Raw genomic sequence first — 19,558 nt, forward strand, 5'->3', positions numbered from 1 at the left:
GACTTTAGAGGAGCCTTGACCCCACCTGTTGTGGTATCTGGGGAGGGAGGCTCAAGATACATTAAACAAGAAGCCCAAGTTCTGAAGGGATGTGGGGCCTCTAGGTCAGGCCCATACATGTAAGTTAAAATCCCCCAGTCTATTTCCCTGGCTGCAGGCTCCAAGAAATGAGATGTACAATATTGTGTGTGTGTGTGTGTGTGTGTGTGTTAGTGTTAGAGGGCGGGTGCGTGGTGGAGTCAGAGCTTGCCCCAGCCCAATCCTCCCCCTCAGGCAGTCACCACATTGACACCGATGCAAAAAAAGTCAATTTTATAGTTTGTGGTTCAGAAGCAACAATATGCAAAATGGTGGAACAGTCTGAGCTGCCCCCACCCCACTAGGACATTCCCATTCCTGTCCCCCAAGGGGCAAAGAACCCAGGACCCATGCCTGGCAGGACCCCACTTAGTTACAGGCCCCTGGGAGGGGCCAAGCCCTTAGGGGTCAAGGCCAGGAGGGAGGGGGACCAGCACCTTAGGACCTCTCAGGGGCCCACTGGTTAACTGGAACTGTGTGCGTGTGTGTGGAGGGTGGGGGAATGACCCGGCATTGGCCATTTCTCCCCAACGCCAAGGGTGGGGAGCAAGTAAAGCTGAGGAGAGGGCTTCGTGGGACAGGGTCCCCCCACTCGGAGGAGGGGTTTTCCTGGACACCCCACAAGGCACTACTGACCCAGATGATAGACGGTACGCCCCATTTTTGGCCCCGGAACCTCTCCCAACCCTGAGCGAACTCGCTTGGTTCTGCCCTGCACCACCTCCCATGGTGGTTTTGGGGAGGAGGAGTAAAGGGGCCTGGGTCCCGGGGTTCACCACTTGGCAGAGACAAGCCAGGAACCAGGCAGGCCAGCTGGGGCTGGCAAGGGCCCTCTCCCGCTGCTCTGGGCTCCTGGGGTCCCCTCAGCCGGGCGACCGCCCCGCCCCCTTTTTGCACTGGCTGGAACGAATAAATAAATAAATACCTTCCCCCGCCCGCCCGCGCCCCTACAGCTGGCTCTCCTCCTCCTCCAGGGAGCGGTTGAGTCCGGGGATGAACTTGAGCAGCCGCCGGCGGAAGCTGCGGTACTTGGTTTTGCGCAGCCCGGGGCCGCACAGGGCCTGCTCGCGGGCCTCAGTCCAGAGCGCGCCCGGAGCGCCCCCGCCGCCGCCGCCCGCGGGGCCCGCGCACCGCACGCTGGCGCTGCGGCTCAGCCCGGCGCGGGGCCCCGGGGCCAGGGCGTCGGCGGGGCCGGGACCGTGCGCGCGCGCGGGGGGCGGCGGCGGCGGGGGCGCGGGCGGCTCGGCGCCCCCGAAGAAGCACGTGTGGTAGACGGCGTCGTCCGCGTCGCCCCCGGCCCGCCGTGCACCCCCGCGGGAGCCCCCGGGGGCGGCCAGCAGAGGCCCGAAGGGCAGCGAGCCCGGGAGCAGGCCCGCCCCGTACAGGCAGGAGCGCACCGACTCCAGCGTGTCGTAGATGCTCGGGTCCTTCACCACGAGGCCTGCCGGGGCGGAAGACACGAGGCGGGGCCGTCAGAGGGCATGGGTAGGAGACCTCAGCTCCTTCCTGTTGACCGTCTCTGTGGCCCTTGGACAAGTCACAACCTTAAGCCCTACTTCCCTGTCTGTAAAACAGGAACTGTACACCCAAATCCTTATGAGGACCATTTATGACGGAGGAGACACGGAGGGGCTCGGAAACAAGCTCTTTGGGCCTTGGTGTGCCCATCTGTAAAACAGAGATGGCACTCTAATACGTCCTTCAGAGGACTATTGTGAGAATAAGCTAAAAATGCGTGTTCATCAGCCCTGGGGGCAGTATTGTACCCAAAGTAGTAGCTCAACGAAACTTTCTTGACTCTGGAGGAGGACGTAAACCAACTAGTTCTGAAGAGGAGGCATAAATGGGGATAGGAGTAGGGGCGCAAGTGGCCCTTCATACTCCTCATCTACTCACCGTGCACCAGCCGCTGCTCCTGCACCATTAGAGACCTGTATTCTCCCCACTTCTCATATAGGGTTTGCTGCAAGAGACATCCCCCACCTCACTGTTAGGAGCAAGCAAGAAGCTAGCAGGAGGTGGCTACAGACTGAGGTATCAGGGAATACACAGAAGAAACCTTAAGGTTATAAGGGGGTCCAGACAGATGAATGACCCCTAAAAAGACTGGGGCCGTCAGGGGCAGGGGCGTGGGAAGAGAGTGGAGGCTGGATGTCACCTGGGCTGCTTTACCTTCAGGTATTGCAGACGAGCCTCCAGTTCAGCCTTCCGAATTGATGTCCCGTACAGAGTTTCCAGTCTGAGGAGGTTGGAGAGTCAAAGGCTGAGTGAGCCCACAGGGTGGGGAAACACTGAGAGGCTGAGCTCAGGGACCCCTCTGGGACCGTGGCACCTGGACGTACCTGAGAACATTGCCAGACGCCTTAATGATGTCAACAATCTCCCGATGCCGGATGCCCTCCACGTTCAGGCCGTTGACGCTGGCGATGGTGTCCCCTGCCAGGCAAAGTGGGGATCAGCATCTGTTCCACAGGTCATGTGGGAGAAGTCCAGCCCCCTACCTTCGCCGGGGAGGGTAGGGGTAATAACCCTAGAGAATTCTCCTGAACTCCTTACTCCGAGTCATGATTCTGGTGGATCATGTCCAAGGCCCAGCATCCCAGCATAGGGGCTAGGGCCCTCGGACACCCACACCCTCACCTCACCCTCAGGAAGCTCTGTCCCCAAAGGCTGAGCCCTCCTAGCAAGCCTGGGCTGCCCCAGAGCTGGTTATTTTGGTCCAGCCCACAGGTTGTCATGAGACCCAGCTCAGACAGGAAGGGGGGCAGGGTGTGTACCACAGAGCTGGTACTGACACGGGCCGAGGCATAAGAGGCCTCAGCAGAGCCTCCTGACCTCAGGCAAGGCAAGCCACCATCTCTGAGGGCTCATTTCCCACCTGGAAAAGGGTGTGTGGACCCCTGCCATGGCTACTGCGGGATCAGGAGGGAGAATGGACGGGAAACTACTTTGCAAAGTTGTAATACACCACTTAGCTACCAGGGGCTGCTGGTAAATGGGCAAGGAGGTGAGGGCTTAGAGAAGAAAATGGTGAGAGGACCGGATAGACAGAACTGGTCAACTCATGCAGTCTCAGGCTGCCCCTTCCTGGGACTTGGTGCTTTTGATTTGGTCAGTCCCCAGAGTCTCCTACTGGAGGTTCCATTTCATTGTTGGAGGAAGTAGCGGGGCCCAGGTCGGGGGCAGGATAGGCCCCGATCCCCAATATCAAGCAGATCTAATGAAACGTAGTTCCTGCCCCGCTCCTGCCCCTGCTGGATTGCCAGACTGCCAGGAGGAGGCAGAAGAGCAGCAGCAACAGATACCCTTCCCCAGGCCCTGCTCTGTGACAGGGAATCCCCTCACCACGCTGATGTGAGGACATGGTATTTCTCCCAATTTGCAGACGCAACTACTCAGGATCCCACAGAAGATGGCAAATCTACCTGGAGCCAACCCATTCTTTCTAGCCTTCCCAAAATAGATGGAGAAATGGAATTGATTTCAGAAGAGATATCTTGCTCCCTCTGTTTGGGAGTAAGGTTATACTCCCTTCCCAGAGCCCTGTGTCCTGGGCTCAGGCCCCACCTGGTGTGAGCCCAGCCAGCTGGGCAGGGCTGGACTCATGAACTCGGCAGACAAAAGTCACCATCTCCACTCGCTGCTCCTCCCGGTGGTGAAGGCCGTAAGTCTATAACAGACAAGGGGACCCTCAGCCCAGGGTTGGGACAGGGTCCATCCATCCTTCAGAATGGCCTCCCAACCCCTCCCTGCCCTCTGCACCCAGCTTCTCCCACCTGGATCTCAAAGCCGAAGGTCTGGTTCTCCTCCTTCTCCAAAGTCAGCACTTTCCTGCAGGAGACACAGGGGCCATCTCACCAAGACTGTCAGGATTAAAAGGAGCTTGGTGGTTCCTTAGCGTGGCCCCCCACTGATGCTGGACTCTGCTCTGGGACATCCAGGCAGGGGCTCAGAGCCTCCAGTGACTAGTCACATTCATCGCAGGTTGTCGGAATGTCCTTCCCCACAGGCAGCTGAAATCAGCTTCATTGAGCCACATGATCCATCCAGCCTCTTGCTGGGGAGGCACTGGGATGGCTGGCCTTCAGCGTGGGTGGATTAGCTGAGTTCTGCAGCCACACCCCAGCTTTCTAGTGAGCCCCAGAAGACCACTGACTAGCTAAGACTCCAAATTCAGCCCCAGCCTGGAGTGTCTTCAGTTCCAGAGCCTTGGGGAGAGGGCTAGCCCCACCCCCAGAGGCCAGTCACGAGGCTCAGCCCAGACCACAGCTGCTCCTCCCAGCTGCGGTGGGGCCAGCCCACCAGATGTGAGGGCTGGTGGGGAGGGGAGCCTCGAGGCCGCCCCTTCCCGCACTGAAGGCCTGCCCACTGGACACAATGGTCTGGAGCTGCTCCAGATCCTCGCCTGCTGGGGGAGCCCAGAGTTTCCTCTGCCCACCCCACCCCCTTCCTTCCCGCTCAGCCAGAGGCAGAGTTAAAGCAGCCTCTGAAGGCCCCTTCAAGCCTCATGGCCTCAGACTGGCTCTGGAGACCCAGGCCTCTCCGAGTGCAACCCGACCCATGTACTCCCCAAATGCTGAGCAGCAACTCCCAGCTCCAGCCTGAGCTCCTCCCTGTTCTGAACACAGGCCTTTTCCCCCTCTGTATGTACTGGGACAGGGAGCAGGGTGACTTCCGTGTCTACTCCAGTGCTCTCGGATTTTCTTTTGCCTTCTGCAACGGGTCAGACAGTAAATATTTAAGCCTTTCTTTCCGAGACCTAAAATATTTGACAGCCTCTGTATATATTGTTCTTTGTTTTTACTTTTACAACCCTTTAGAAATATAAAAACAACTCTCAGCTCAAGGATCAAACAGTCCAGTCTGGCCAAGAGGCCATAGGCTGCTGATCCATTTTAGAAGAAGCCAGGCCTAAATCAGGATGGGACATGGGCAGAGTGGGGCCCAAGTCAGCACCTACTTCTGCCCTCACTTCAGATCCTTCCTAAGAGGCCACCACAGGATGGGGCCAGCAGAAGACTGAGGTTCTAGACGCAGGGGCAGCCAGGTCTCGAGCAGCTGGACGCAGCTTGTCCATGGTTTGGGCTCCCGGGGTTTGTTGGGACTAAGAGGGCTCAAGGGAGTCCCGAAGATTTCTCCTACTTCCCCCTCCCAGATCCAGATCTCTCCAGGGATGGGTAACTGGCAGGGACTGGGGGTGGGTTGAAGAGCACCTGATGACTCAAAAGTCCCTACCTCCTTCGTCTGCCACCCCCTTCACACAGCCCACACCCCCACCTGCCCCTCACTCCCGGCAAGGGAGCCATGCTGAAAGGGTAGGAGAATGACTTCCCCTGGCTGGGCTGAGATGCTGTATCGTGTTTTTCCCACCCCAGCACCTCACCCTTTTGGACAAGAGCAGGGGTTGGGGTAATGGTGACTCACCGCTGCTGTTCAGGACTTTGGCTGAGATTCTTCCAGTGGAACCCTGAGCCCTGGGTGGGAAGAAGGAGAGTTAGGAAGCGGCAGGTGAGAGGGGCTGTCCTGGAGCAGATGCTGCGAGCCCTCCTTTGGGAGGTTCCTTGCTTGGGCCTCAGCCCCAGACCCAGCACCTCACTTCCTGTTGCCTGTCTGACCGGCCCCAGATCCACACCTGCTCTGGTGCTGGGGTAACTACTTGCTGAGTGCCACTATCAGTATCACTCCATAGCTTTCTCCCTAAGCTTTACCCCCACAACTGGGACTGCGGGGACACAACCATTTTCCTGGGTTCGAGATGCATGAATCTCTAAGTCCTGTGTTGGTTGCCAGGCTGGAGAGTGGAGGGTTTCATTACTTTAGATAGAATAGTTTCCACCCCCAGGGTGCATGTCTGCAGGGGCTCAGGTCCCCCAGACCTCAACAAGCTGAAGCAGGGGCTCTTCCCAGATGTTATTCAAAGAAGCGCAGAGAGGGGCCCTGTGTTTGCCTGTCAAGACACTCCAGAGCCCTCCCGGGGCCAGCTGGGTCTCTCTTCCTAATTTCTCAGCCACAGAGAGTAGCTTGGGGGAGCTGACCCCAGTCTGTGGGGCTGGCAATCTCGGCCTGAACATGGAAAGGCAGGGGACAGAGGGGCCAAGCCTCCTCCCTCAGAGTACAGGCTGTTTCAGGGACCAACTGTGGATTCCAGCTGCAAGTGGCCAGCTGTGCCCAGATCCAGCTGGGTCTCTCAACATTGCCATATACTTTGTCGCTTTCTGGGACAAAAAATGAAAAAAACCCTTAGATCTCAAACTTGTCCTTAAATCTCTCACTATGCTTAAGGAAAGAGATTGGGAGGTTTTTGTTTGTTTGTTTTGCTGCTGTTTGTTTGCTGGTGTGGGAGATACCATGCAGAGCTGAGTGTTCCTACCTCTTTGAGTCCTTGAGAAACTAAAGCAGTCTCTCTTCTTCCCTAAATTATTGATCCTTGGAAGAAGCCAGGTCCCAGATCAGCCTTTGTCCCATGTGCCCCAAACAGCCCAGGGCCTTTGTGGCAGTGCCCTTGTTAACCCTGCCCCAAGATCAGGAAGAGAAGGGAGCCCCTCTTTCTCCAAAACCAAAGACTGGCGTCAGGGGTGGGGACAGTTCCCAAATGGGCCAGGGAGGAAGGACTGGGCAGCATAGAGAGACCCCTTTGTCTTTCCACGCGATTTTCATAAAATGCAAATTCTCAACAAGCTGTTCATTGTGTGTGGGGGGAGCCAGGGGCCAGGGGAAGAGGAGGGGGTGATGAGTAGGGAAAGGCCACCAGCCCCCTCTCTTTAACCTGGGTCTTGAGTTCCCCTTTCTGAGCGCCCGGGTCCCTCTCAGGCCAGAGGAAGAGCCCCTCGGAGGGCGGGCGCGGCCCGCATCCTTCCTGCCCCGCGGGCGCCCTGCGACCCTCCCACCGCGTCCGGTCGCGGCAGACTTCCAGGGAGCGGTGGCTTCTCACCCCGCACCTCAGACACCGGGCAAGGTGCAGGCCCCGGGCCCAGGAATCCCGGCGTCCCCTCGGAAGGGTGAGCTCTTGGAGTCCGTGGCTCCTCACGCACTTCCCAGGCGAGAACGCACGCGGCGCACCGGCCGCCCTCCTCCCCTTCCCGGCCCCGCGGACCCTCAACTTGACTGGGCGAGCGGAGAGACCCCCAGTCCGAGGCCTCCTCGGACGAGAACCCCTGTCGAGGGGCCCAGGGGACCCCGAGACATCTGAACGCGGGAGTGGCGGGGCTGGGGTGCTGAAGACTAGATGCGGCAAGGGGAAGGGGACCGGAGCGGGGGGCGGGGTGCAGGAAGGAGAGGGGCGAGACCCGGCGGGGGGATGTGGGGAGTGGAGAGCCGCTCAGGTCGGGGGCTAGGTGGAGCCGGGGCCGCGGGTGGGGAGACTTGCGGACCCAGCAGGATCTGAACGTGTCCGTGGGGTCAGCGGGCTGGGGAGGAATAGGAGGACTCGGAAGGGTGAGCTTTCGGAGTCCGCGGTTCCTCACGCACTTCCCAGGCGAGAAGGCATGAGACCCCAGGAGAATGGTATAGGGGTCGGCAGGCAGGGATGGGGGCTGTTGCGGGTTACGCGGGTCCTGAGGAAGAGACACCGGAGGGTACCGAGGGCCAGGGCCCCCGGGAGATGGGGGGACGCACCTTTCGGCGGGGCAGAGTGCCCCCGGACACGGCGAGTGCGCGATACAGCTCGGCCGGGTGATAGTCCTCCAGCGCCGCGTACAGCTCGTCCCCGGAGGTCCCAGGGCTGGCGGCTGCAGCAGGGGGGGCCGCGGTCGGGGTCGGAATCGGAGCGGCTTCCGAGTCGGGAGCCCGGGCGGCGGGGTCCGGGGCGGCCGCCGCCTCCTCTTTCTGCTGCAGCTTCCTGAGTCGGCGGAGGGTCATGACTCCTGCGTCCGGCGCCCCTCGAAGGCGGCGCTCGCTCCACGCGGCAGATCTGGCGCCTGCGGGAGGATGCCAGCCGGGCGGGTGGTGGGTCCCCTCCCTTTATAGGCTCGGAGAGCCGGGCGGGCTCTGGGGGCGGGAGGGGAGCGGCCTCTTAGGGACTCGCCCCCAGCGCGGCAGGCCCCGCCCCCTGGGGGGTGGCCAATGCCCTGGAGTCCCGCCCACAGCTCCCGACGCCTGGCCAGGCTGAGGAAACCCTTGGACACCCAGCACTCAACAGGGGAAAAAGCTAGCTGCAGAGGGGAGGGGGGCCCAGGGCATCACCGGGCGGGATAGGTGTCTCCGTGATACCTGAGGGCGGGCGTGAGGGGCGATACTTGTGAAGGGGCTGGTGCACAAGATTAGAAGATTTAGGGATAGATGGCTTTGGAAATTCATGGAGTCTGGCAGTAAGGAGTCCTTGTAAGGAGGGTTGAGGGCCTAGAGTAAGATTCTAGGAGATCCAGGGGGCTACAGGAGACTTTAGGCAAGGAGAGGGAGGCAGGGAGAGGTGTGAGGTCCCTGATGGGAGGGAAGAGATGGTCTTAACTGACTGGGCAGAAGCCACTAGGGAGTGAAAGGGCCCAGGATTTCCCCTTCACAAAGCTGTCCCAGAAGACTTGAAGAGGCTTTCCCATGTCAAGAGGAAAGAGAAGAGGTGGAAACCCAGAAAGTAGTGGACAATTCTGGCCTGTCCCCTCAGAAGGTCAGGAATGGTCTCTCCTGGGTAAACCTTTCCTCAGCTCCTGATGTTCGGGGCTCAGGTACCCTTTTCCCAGCAGACAGATCCTCACTATGGGGTTGACTCATGACAAGGGGATGTGACTACGCTGAGTGGGTAGTCAGAGTTGGGGGATGGTGTCCGTGGCTGCCAGGCCATGGGAGAGGTGGGAATGGCCCAGCTGAAGTCTCTGTCGTCAGTGGCACCTGAATAAGAAGTAAGAGGAGGAAGTGGAAAGCCAGGCCTGGCGTCTAAAGATGGTCCAGCCACCACAGGGCGTCAGCACAAGCTGGGGGCTCCACATCCTGTTGTCTGCCACTGAACAGAAGCCAGGAATGCACTGTCCTCATCTGTCCCCTCCTCCAGTGTTCCCAAATCTGTGTTATGCCTTCATAGCTGACATTTATTGAGCATTTACCATGTGATGCACACTGCTCTATGTGTGCTCTTACGTACATAAATTAGCTTATTTGGTTTTCCTAACAATGCTATGAAACAGGTACCATTATCACCCCTACAGAAGAGGAAACTGAGGCCCAGAGAAGTTAAGTAACTTACTCCAGGCCACTCAGTGGCAGAGCTAATTCAAACCTGAGCAGCCCGGTCGCAGAGCCTGCAATCTAACCACTGTGATGCCCTTCTTCATTCACCCTACGTTTAAGCCCTGCTCTGGGCCAGGTACTCACTGGGTTACAGAGGCTCATGGTAGGTAGGGAGTGGTGCACATACATGTACTGTGTTAGATGTGTGGCCTGCAGAGTACAGAGGGGCTAGTGGCCCATCAACCTGGGGAGGAGGCCAGGAAAGGCTTTCTGTCTCCTGCCTCTCTTAGTCCATGGGTCTGTCTCCGTCTCCTTTCTTCCCTGTCCCCTTGACTCTGTCTCTTCCCCACCCCCAGACCCTTGGAGCCTCAGCCCCTACAGGAGGTGTGGGTGGGAGGGGGTGCTTCTCTACCCTGCAGTGATTACACAAGTCCAGATTGCAGGATGCCTGTCAGGTGGGGGACAGGGGGTGGTTGGGGACGGCCAGGAACAGACTGCTGGCTCCCTTAGTGCCTTCCTCTCCCTCCTCCCACCTTTTCCCTTGGCACCACCAAGTGGCCATCAGCTGAGGGGCCGAGGGGGTGTTGGTGGGGAAACATGGGACTCTATTGTGAAGCATTAGCACAGATGGACCCCTGGACCGTCTGCTGCCTGTTCCTGACAGACGGCATCTGTGGTGGGGGTGGGGATGGGGAGATGAGCAAATGAAGGAGAGGCAGTGGTTTCTCTTCTCTTCTCTTCTCTTCTCTTCTCTTCTCTTCTCTTCTCTTCTCTTCTCTTCTCTTCTCTTCTCTTCTCTTCTCTTCTCTTCTCTCCAATGCTTATTTTTCCCTGAAGGGACCCTCCAAAGGGCATCATGTACAGCCTCTTCTGTACCACCACCCCACCTATCCCAGAGAGTTACCTAAGGTGTCCCTTAGGTAATCCTCCAGGGTGTCCCAGCACCTGTGTCTGCCAGCCCTGTTGAGACATTCCTCCTTCAGGCTGATGTGGAGAGAGAGGCTTCCCCTCAGTATCCAGGCTGGCCTGCCTCCCCGCCTCCAAAGGAGAGAACAGCCCCAAAGAGCTGAAGTCCGCACACGTTTCCTCCTCCTGCCAGGGAGGGAGCCCTAGAGAACCCCAGAGTAAAGGTGGGCCCAGGAGATGCAATTTCTGTCAGGCTTATTGCACGGTTTCCTCAAATCCTAGAATTTCAGAGCCAGAAAGAGCCTGTGGTCCGGAAAGGACACCGTGTGGTCCAAGCCCTCATTTAACAGAGGAGGTCAAATGAGGCCAGCCAGGAAGGGAAAGACGATGGCAGAACAGGCGCTAGAACCCACTAGAACCCCCTAAAGCCCAGGTCTCCTGGCTCTGGAGACTAGTTCAGCTGCTGGTAGCTCCCCTGAGAGCTCAGAAATCCGTGTCTGCTTCCTCCCCCCAATGTCCCTAGTTTCTCCAGGGAGGTGATGGGGAGCCCGGGACACCACACTGTGGGGTGGGGATGCCCTCTGGTGGCCGGGAGTTTCTCAGAAAATCTTCAAACCAGACTCTGAAGGGCTGTCTGGCTGGTGTCAGACTCCATCTGGAATCCCAGCTGGGTTTAAAGACCCCCTCCTAGAGCTCCTCTCCTGCCCGAGAGGGTCTGTGTTCAGCTGAGACACCAAGCTCCACTTCGGTCACTGAGTTCTGGAACTTCATGCCTGTTTGGAAGTTGTATTTTTGATCTAAGCCGGTGCGGCCTTGCTGCAGGTGAAACTCAGGGAGACGGCAGACAGCTGGTGGGCTTCCTCCATGCAGGAACCTTCACAAGCCTGACAGTACACAAGGCCCCTGAAGCTTTGCCTTTTCCAACCCTCCACGACTTCCTCCCGAGCCCGAGTCTCCTGTCTAGCATCTGTTCTCCTCATCCCATCTTCTGTAGCTTCTTCAGGCTCAGGCGGTAGGGGAAGCATGCTGCACGCTGCCTGCAGTCTCAGACTGGGACACCTCCCCCTCTGTTCTCCTCCCCCCGGAAGCCTCCTTGCAAAAGCCCCATCACTCTGGCTCCTCAGACATCTGCACTCAATCTGTGCCTTATTCCTGAGCAAGTCCCCAGCTTTCAGAATGAGCTCCCCAGACTCTGATTCCTTTTATTCCAGCTGCCCTGGTTCCTAGCTCTCAGGGTAGGCAGGGCTTGGCCAGTGGCGGGGGCACAGACAGGGGGTGCTCGACTAATGGACAAGGCCTGGTAAGATCCCCTTGCTTTCAGACAAGCCCTTGCCCAGATACCTAAGTCACTGGTCCCCTGAGTCCTGTCCTCACCCAGCTGCTCAAGCTCTGGGCTTCCATCAGGAGGTAGGGGCGCGCCTGGGGCAGGAGGTCCGGAAGCCCAGGCCCCTCTGGTAACTAAGTCAATGTCAGAGTTCTAGCTCAGTCATTTCATCCCAGGACTAGGGGTTGCAGGGGGTGGGGGTTAACCGGTTCCCTGGGGCTCCTCTCTGGGGTTGCCACTGCTTCTGAGTGGGAGGGGGGAGGGCGAGGGCCTGGAACTCAGCTGGCTCTCTGGGCAGGAATGAGGGGCTGGGCCCCAGCTGCGTGACGCGGAGGCAGGCCTGGGCAGCTGGTGGGCAGCTGATGGGGCAGGGAGTGGTTGTTTTCCTTAATGGTTCCTATTGCCCGACAGTTTCCACAGGGTAGTGTCTGTGTGTGGCACTGGGGCCCAGCAAGGGTGGGGGGGGGGGTCCATCACAGCCCAAAGACCTAATTCTGGGGGGTCTGAGAGTAGGGGCAAGGTGGATATGGCAGTTTGTGTTGGATATGGGTGGCCTCTGAGCCTAGTCCCAGCCAGAAGCCAGGGACCATCTTGCCTCCTGGGTGGGATAGGAAGGTATCCCCAGCTTGAACAGGTGAGACTGGCAGAAGGGAGAAAGGGTTCGCTATCTAGTTTTCCTTACAGAATCCACACACCACTCCTAGGACACAGGGCATGTATTATTTTACCCCACCTCATTTCAGACAGGTCCAGATGAGCTAGGACAGAAAATGACAGCTTTTAGGGCCCCAGACTCCCCAGATCTCCTCCCTCTTGGCAAACACAGCTGCTCTGGCTCCTTCTCCCAGGGGACTTGCACCAGGCCAAGATTCTCCCGTTCACTCCAAACTGAAGTTGTGGCTCTCTTTCCCTCACTGTTTGCACCTGTCCATGCCCCAAACCTGTGCACCCTGCCCACTGTCTCTCCCTTTCCTCCAGCTTTTCCTGCTCTCCCACCTCGGCAATCGCCTTCTCAAGTCAGCACTGTGTTCTTCCCCAAACACAGGTAAGATCACATCACTCCCCTTCTCGAAACCTGTCAACGGCCCATTCCCTGCATCAGGAAGGGCAAAGAGGGGCTCACTTACGGGACAACTCCACATAAGGATGCTCTTGGGGAAAACCTGGAGATCAAGTTCAGACCCAAGAGGAAAAATTACTGATTAGCACAGTCTGAGGTAGCTGTCACAGGGGAAGTGATGGCACTGGTGGCCCCCAGGACAGTCTTGACTTCTCAGCACATGACAGGTCTAAGAGATTTCCTCTGTGCACCCCCGGCTCCCTCACTCTAGCCTGGGAACTCCTGTGGTTCTCAAATAGCGACACATTCTTTTTGACCAAAACCCCCTCCCTCCCCAGTCAGCAGGCCAGGGCCTACCCCAAAATAGATGTCACCTCTCTTGCCCCCTCCACCTGTCTGTCCTGTGTTTCCAGAGCATTCTGTGTCTACCCCTATCACAGCACTTACTTCACTGTAATTATCTGTTCACTAACTCGTCCATCCCACCAGCAAGGGAGCCCTGGAGGGCATTGTTCCTCCAGGCACCTCACCTGCGCTTTCGTGACACATTAGGTACCTCTCTCTAATGGGACTTGCTAAAATCGGCCCTAATGTTGTCTGTACAAATCCTTTCTCTCCATCTTGAAAGGCAGGGACCACAGATTGCTCGTCTTTGTATTCTGCCTACTGCTTTACACACTAAGGTTGCTTAACAAATGCTTATTATTTAATGATAATCTATTTAGAGCCCAGTCCATCCAATTGTTCCTTAAACCTTCTTATCCCAGTGAGCCCCCATCCTTGGCCTCCAAGGAGCATTCCTGGGTGGACCCAGGCCTATCTGCCGTATTCCTTGAGTCCCATCCTGTCTGGCCATGGGATGGCCAACACCTTTCAGAGTATGGTGCCAGTGCTTTGGCCAAACCAGTCTGGATGTTACTGTGAAGGTACGCTTTAGAGGTGATTAACACTTAAATCAGTAGACTTGGAGTAAAGCAGAGTACCCTCCATAGAGTAGTGGGCTTCATCTAATCAGCTGAAGGCCTTAAAAGACTGAGGTCTCCTGAAGAAGAGGAAGGTCTGCTTCCAGACTGCCCTCTGACTCAAGACTGCAACATCAGTTCTTCCCCAGATCTCCAGCCTGTCAGCCTGCCCTGTAAATTTCAGACTTGCCAGTCCCCACAGTCGTGTGAGTCGACTCCTTAAAATATATCTATCTCATCTATCCATCCACCCTATTAGTTCCATTTCTCTGGTGAACCCTGATAAATCACTCCTGTCTTGATCCAAAGCTTTCTCCCCTCCTCCCACCTTCATGATGTAACCCTCTTATGTTCCTGCAAGTCTCTTGGACTCTCCTCCTCTACCCCTCATTTTGTTTTGGTTGTATTTAGCAAGCATGTTCTCCAGACTGTAAAGATAAGAAGACATGGCCTGAGGAGGGGGACAGAAATTTAAAACGTGTGAAACAAACCGCCCAGTGATACACCATTCAAAGGAATTCAGGTCACCTGTGTCATGGGCCTTACAAAGATGAAATGTTGTTAGTAGCCTTCAAGGGCACACGAAGAGGTCCCAGAACAGTTGCCTTTCTGATTTTCAGAATGGTAAAGCTAAATCTGTAATCCATAGCCTAGTCAATTTTAGGTCCACATCTGGCAAGATGACTGGTTATTCAGAGGATGGCTTTTGAGCTGGGTTGGAATCCACTACAAGTCACTTTACCTTTCCTTCCCACAGACAGATCAGAGATGCAGCAGCCACAAGGAAACCTTGCCACTTCAGCAAGGTACTTGAACTTCTGTTATCTTTGTCCAAAACAGAATTGTGGCAGGGTACAAGGACAACTTAATTAGCAGCTAATTGGGGTTACTTGGATATTTGCCAAACTTAAAAGACAACTTCTAGAGGTGAGTTACTTGATTTTCTCCAGCCCAACAGTCTCAGATGGGAGGACAATGGAAAACTCTGGGTCAAACAATCAGAATTTTAAAATATTGATGGGCTAGAGCAATGGGCAAATTCTGTGGTAAAATTTAACTGGGTGAATATATAAAGTCCCACACTTGAGTTCAAAATACCAACTTCTCATATACAGGATGGAGGAAGGGGGCTGGATTTTACTCAACCCAAGACAAGAGGTGCAGTCCTGGGATGTGACCTGAAGGTGTCAAACAGTCTAGGACTCTCATTTCAGTCTGTGCTGTCAGTGAACGCCAGGATGGAATGTTACATGCCCTTTGTGGCCCCAGGTTTGAGCCAGGTTCTGCAGAGAGCAGCCTGCATCGGGGAAGAACACGGCACGATGCAGGCAGGAGGTGCAGAGGCTGAGAGGCTGCTGTCTGTGCTCAGACATCCTGGACCCCAGATTTTTTCCACCCTTGTGAGTTACATGGGCAATTTATTTGTCTTCTCTAATCATCTAATCCATAAAGAGAGGATAATAATGGCCACCTCATGTGTTGTTTTGAGGATAAAAGCAGTTCATGTATGTACAGCCAATTATTCTGGCACATTGCTTAGCACACAGCAAGTTTTTAATAAGTATTTGCTAATATTAACTGAAGAAACTCTAAGCTTTGCCAGATTCATGATAACATGACAGCTGCCTTTAAGTATTTTAAGGGATCTTATACAGAAAACAGAATAAGTGCTCTGAACCACCTATGGATGGAGGTCACAGGGAGGCTGCCCAGTTCTACGTAAGGAAGAGCTGTCCACTGAGTAGATGGCCTGCAGGTGGAGGTCGTGGTCCAGAGTGTCACGGCATGAGGCCCCAGACCACTCGGCAGGGATGCTGTGCAGGAGTCAAGTGCCTGATGGGTCGTGGATCAAGCGACCTCTGGAGTCCCATCTAAACTTGAGAGAGTCTATGACTCTAGGACTTTCTCTTTTGGGTTCCTTGGCCTAGAGACATAAGAACATTCACAGCCACCCACACACTGGAAGTCCCAGAGTAAGCACTGGAGACTCCATCTCAGTTGCCTCAGCTTACCCAAACTCATTTCTACTCCCATTTAGGAAGGGAAAGCTTAAAACTGAGCTCAGACTGCCTTTGAGAAGAGGTGGTTTGTGACTTAACCAAGATCAAGACCCTCTTTTGAATAAAGAGAAAAACGCTCAAAGACAAAGACAAAGCCCAAGAAAAGGCGCTGAGTTTGTCTTCTGCTCCCTCACACGGCAGGCCCTCCCTCTGTGAAGCACAGAGGAACAGCCTCAGGAAGACCCCAGATGTTCCGACCTGGTCCTCTCCTGATGTGATCTGCCGCAGCTGGTGTTAACATCGAACCCTGGCCAGTGGCGGGGAGAGAGGCTACCTCAGAACATCAGCCCGTGCCCAACTCCCCTGACGAGGATGGGCGGTTAGTGTACAGATGTAAAACAGACAGCACCAGGAAAGCTCTGTGAATAAAACTTTAATAATGTACAGCAGAAATTGGACAGGCTCATTCTTATATTAAAACAAAAGATTTCCTATATTACAACGTATTTACATTTGCATACTGAAGAGGTAAAGTGTCTAAGTGGCTATTTTACAGTCCTTTCTAATAAAATGTACAAAAACAAACAGAAGTACCGAGAATGCCGTTCGGGGGCCTTAATGGCGACATAAGAACGGGCTTGGACTTGGTCTGTGAATCCAGAATCCAGAGGTGCAGGTAGCCCTATGGATCAGGGTTAGCCTCAGGGGGCCAAAACCACAGCTTCAGGTTCTCCCCAACTCTCTTAATTCCTAACTTTTAGGTTAAGAGTGGCGGTGGTGGGGCTGGGAGCTTCCCAAAACGCTGCTCAGTCTTCCCCAGAGGTGGAGGAGGAGTGTGTGGTGGGGACAGCAGGGCCACCTGGGGAGTGGGAGAGTGGGAGAGTGGCTTGGGAGTCCCGGGTTGAGGAGTGTTGGCAGATCCCAGAGGCTGGCTGTGGCTGGGGGAGAGGAGTCTGAGTTCCATTGTCTCCTATAACCCGCCAAGTTCTGCTGCAGGGCGGACAGGTGGGCGTCAGCAGGGGTGGGGAAGAAAGTCCCCCTAACTACACAATTGGTATTCGAGGGAAATTCGTCAGTAGCCAGTAAATTGGCCCAAAGAGTTAGGGAAAGATCTCTAATGCAAGGAAAGAAGCAATGCATCAGGAAAATAAATAGGAAGGTCAGGAGTACCGGGGAGACCGATGTAAGCGGGGAGAGGGCTCTCCCCCTCCTCCAAAAGCTTTGGCAGAGAATCGCTGGGCACGAGGCAGGGATGCTCTGAGGCTGCACATATACTGTGCCTCCCCTGGGGGTGAGAAGGGGCTCAGGATGAATGCGGTGAGTCGGTGGGGGGGGTGTCTCACTGCCATCACCAGCCTCTTTGGTTGGGTACAGAGGGGCTTCCTTGTTCCTCAGTGGTCTAGTAAGAGCAATCACTCCAGGCTCAAAAGGCTCTCAGAACCAACTACAAAACTGCTGGTCTCAAAATAAGCACCCACTAACTCGCATCAGTTCCATCGTCAGTGCTCCAAGAGTCAGACCCAAGCCTATCTTGTTCATAAATGCATTCCCAACGCCCAGGGCAGCTCCCATCTCCCAGCAGGTACCCAACAAATGTTTGTTGAATCAATGCCTGGAGAAGGTGCAGCCCACTGGACCACGCACAAAAGGCTAGGGCCCCAGTGCAAACCCACTTACGGAACTGGGAGGGGAGGCAGAATGCAAGAGAGACTAACCCCCAGGGCAGAGGAACTTGTGATGCTGAGTAGGGGGAACAGGCTCAGGTACAGAGACAGACGTTTCCAGTGTGATTGAGCTATGTGCGTTCGATTGTAGTATTTTTTTTTTTGTGGTTATTTTTTCAGGGATTTCCTTAAAAACAAATAGACTGAGAGGTAATCATCACATAGAGATGGTTTTCCTTTTATAAAAACTTAACAATATTTAAAAAAAAGTTAAAATCCAGACCCTCCCAATAAAATTAAAAAAAAAAAAAAGAAAGAAAAAAAAGAAAACCAAACCACTCCAGTTAAGTTATGGCTTCAAAGTTATTATACACCTAAGATATGCTGACCAAACCACCACCCACAACCTTGCTTCTAGACGTCGTTAAATACTACACTCAGGTTAAATAACAGGTTCAGCTCGGGCTGTTCCCTTTAGTAAAGCCCCTGAAGTAGATGCAAGTCTCACATCTTCCCTCCACCGTGATCAGATAATCCAGTAAAAGACCCATGCAGATGCCTCCCTCCCGCCCCAGACTCCCTCCCCACTCCTTGTCCTCCCTTCCCTTCCCCACCCTAAACCCACCACCACCAAAAATATACACTGCTGTTTCCAGAATCTGGGATATGAAAGACAGTTGTGACATTCCAATCCAAGTCCCAAGATCTGGGCTTCAAATACCTTGGCCCTTCCTTGACGCTGCTGAGGACGATGCCCTTAGGCTGGCTCATTTCCCACGGTGGCCGCTGACCACAACACCCGAGACTTCCACCCAGATTCTTGCCCTGCCCATCCCACCCGCCTCCCTCACATCTGGACCCAAAAGCCTCGCCTGCCACGGACAACTGGGCCAGCTTTGGTTCCACAGTCTGAAATGGAGGAGGGCCGGGCTGACACAGGGGCGGGTGGAGCAGCCTGCCGGGGAGGGAGTACCACCGCGGCGTGGGGGTTCCGGAAGGAGGGGAGGGAAGGGAGACCTCCGGGAAGGGCACCAGGGAAACTAGACACTGCTCACTACTGAACAGAGGCACCAGCACGCAGAGACGGCATGACGACCACACCCCCGACCTGCACATGCACAGAAAGCTCAAGCAGGTAAGTGCGCACCTACAGACACACACACACACACACACACACACACGTATGTGTAAGGGCGTGGCACAGACCAGGCACGACAGGGGACGCACCTCGGCACATGCACACAGGGCTGGACAGACGGGCGGCACTCTGCCTCTGCTGGCAGTCCCTCCAGATGTCGCGCGGGAGGAGGGGCCATCCTCTGGTTCCTCTGGGCCGCCTCGCTGCGCCGGGCTTGGTCCCGGAGGAAAGCCCTAGCACCAGCGCCCAGCTCCTCCCGGCCCTCCCAGGCCGCCCACCCGCCACCACGCCTGGCTACTCGGCTACTCGCCAGGGGCACCGGGCTTTGCGGGGCTTCCCACCACAGCCGGTCCGAGTTGTGGCACTGAGTTCTCCACACCATTCGCTCTCAGAGGCTCCGTGCCACTAGGAGGTAAATATAAAAGGTCTGGGTCTCAAACCCAACGTGGGAGCGAGCGAGTCTCCCGGGCTCTGTCCCTCTTGCGGGCCAGGCTCCTGGCCACAGAGGGCTGGGCAGGAACGAGAGGTAGGCCTCCATCGTACGCGAGCACGGCAGCTCGGCGCGCAGTTCCCGCTGCCCAGGGCCACGTGTCGAGGACGGGGCAGCTAGATCTTCACGTCCTCCTGCACGCTGAGCTGGGACAGGGTCTTCTTAATGCGCAGCGCAGTCAGGCGGGCCGCGCCGTTGGCGTACCAACACTCCCGCATCATCTTCCCCATCACCCGCAACGCCTGCACACACAGACCAGATGGGGGTGTCAATGCAGCCTGCCTGTCAGACCCCAGGCCCCTCTTTATTTCTCGGTGTGAAGTCTGTCATAACGCACCCCCTACCCGCCCTACTCCGGATCCCAGGGAAACACTGCGAGCCTCCCCCTCCCCTTGTCTCTCCCTCCCTTCAGGGGGGCTTCTCTGCAAGCAGGCGGCGGTCCCCAGTGCCTGGGAAATCCTGAGAGACCCCCGCAACCACTTGTGACCAGAAAATCCTTTCAGTAAGGTTGGAGTACCCACGTTTATGACTGTTTACTGACTATTTTCAAGAGCAGCCAATGAACCAGGACCAGCAGGGGCGCACTGGGGCTGTGCAGGCGGCTGTGGCCCAGTGGCAGGAAGGGCGCTGAGGGAGGAGGGGCGGACCCCGAGAGGCAGGCCCACCAGAGGCAGCAGCTCACCGCCACGGCCTGAGTGCAAAGGCCACCACCGTGGCAGGCCAGGCGGCTGACCTGGACGGTCACCTGTCGATGCTACTGGTTACTGTGGGTTACAA

General features: G+C 56.0%; 2 protein-coding genes and 1 long non-coding RNA gene across 6 annotated transcripts in view; 1 reads left to right on the forward strand and 2 right to left on the reverse strand.

Annotated features, from left to right (window-relative positions):
- Window positions 1-295: 295 nt before the first annotated feature.
- Window positions 296-8,046, reverse strand: TAMALIN (trafficking regulator and scaffold protein tamalin). Its single transcript, XM_010964465.3, has 8 exons — window positions 7,693-8,046; window positions 5,503-5,552; window positions 3,855-3,909; window positions 3,646-3,748; window positions 2,421-2,514; window positions 2,251-2,317; window positions 1,975-2,041; window positions 296-1,519 (listed from the first exon to the last, which is right to left on the reverse strand). Exons 1-8 carry the CDS (start codon window positions 7,933-7,935, stop codon window positions 1,026-1,028), a joined length of 1,173 nt encoding a protein of 390 aa, XP_010962767.2. The 5' UTR covers window positions 7,936-8,046; the 3' UTR covers window positions 296-1,025.
- Window positions 6,906-15,915, forward strand: LOC141579381 (uncharacterized). 2 transcript variants are annotated; one of them, XR_012510596.1, is made up of 3 exons: window positions 6,906-7,076; window positions 12,446-12,512; window positions 14,247-15,915. It is a non-coding gene; the product is annotated as an uncharacterized LOC141579381 (long non-coding RNA). The 2 variants fall into 2 exon arrangements; XR_012510597.1 differs by lacking the exon at window positions 12,446-12,512 and having other exon boundaries at window positions 14,247-14,416; window positions 14,605-15,915.
- Window positions 15,908-19,558, reverse strand: part of ACVR1B (activin A receptor type 1B) — a 32,899-nt gene continuing 29,248 nt past the window's right edge. For all 3 annotated transcript variants that reach the window (XM_074374843.1, XM_074374844.1, XM_045523518.2), the window contains one exon: window positions 15,908-19,023. In XM_074374843.1, coding sequence (XP_074230944.1) covers window positions 18,898-19,023 — 126 coding nt within the window. In that variant the 3' untranslated portion in view covers window positions 15,908-18,897. The remainder of the gene's footprint in view (window positions 19,024-19,558) is intronic.

The sequence above is a fragment of the Camelus bactrianus genome, chromosome 12 (assembly GCF_048773025.1).
Source record: "Camelus bactrianus isolate YW-2024 breed Bactrian camel chromosome 12, ASM4877302v1, whole genome shotgun sequence".
NCBI lineage: Eukaryota > Metazoa > Chordata > Mammalia > Artiodactyla > Camelidae > Camelus > Camelus bactrianus.

What these genes read in the sequence shown, in the direction of transcription:
- TAMALIN (XM_010964465.3), bottom strand. Translation starts at nt 7,935, where the DNA reads ATGACCCTCCGCCGACTCAGGAAGCTGCAGCAGAAAGAGGAGGCGGCG. An exon ending in CCTTCGGCTTTGAGATCCAG is followed by an intron (nt 3,749 to 3,854) that starts GTGGGAGAAGCT and finishes TGTCTGTTATAG; the next exon opens with ACTTACGGCCTTCACCACCG. An exon ending in GGAGCAGCGGCTGGTGCACG is followed by an intron (nt 1,520 to 1,974) that starts GTGAGTAGATGA and finishes CCGCCCCGGCAG; the next exon opens with GCCTCGTGGTGAAGGACCCG.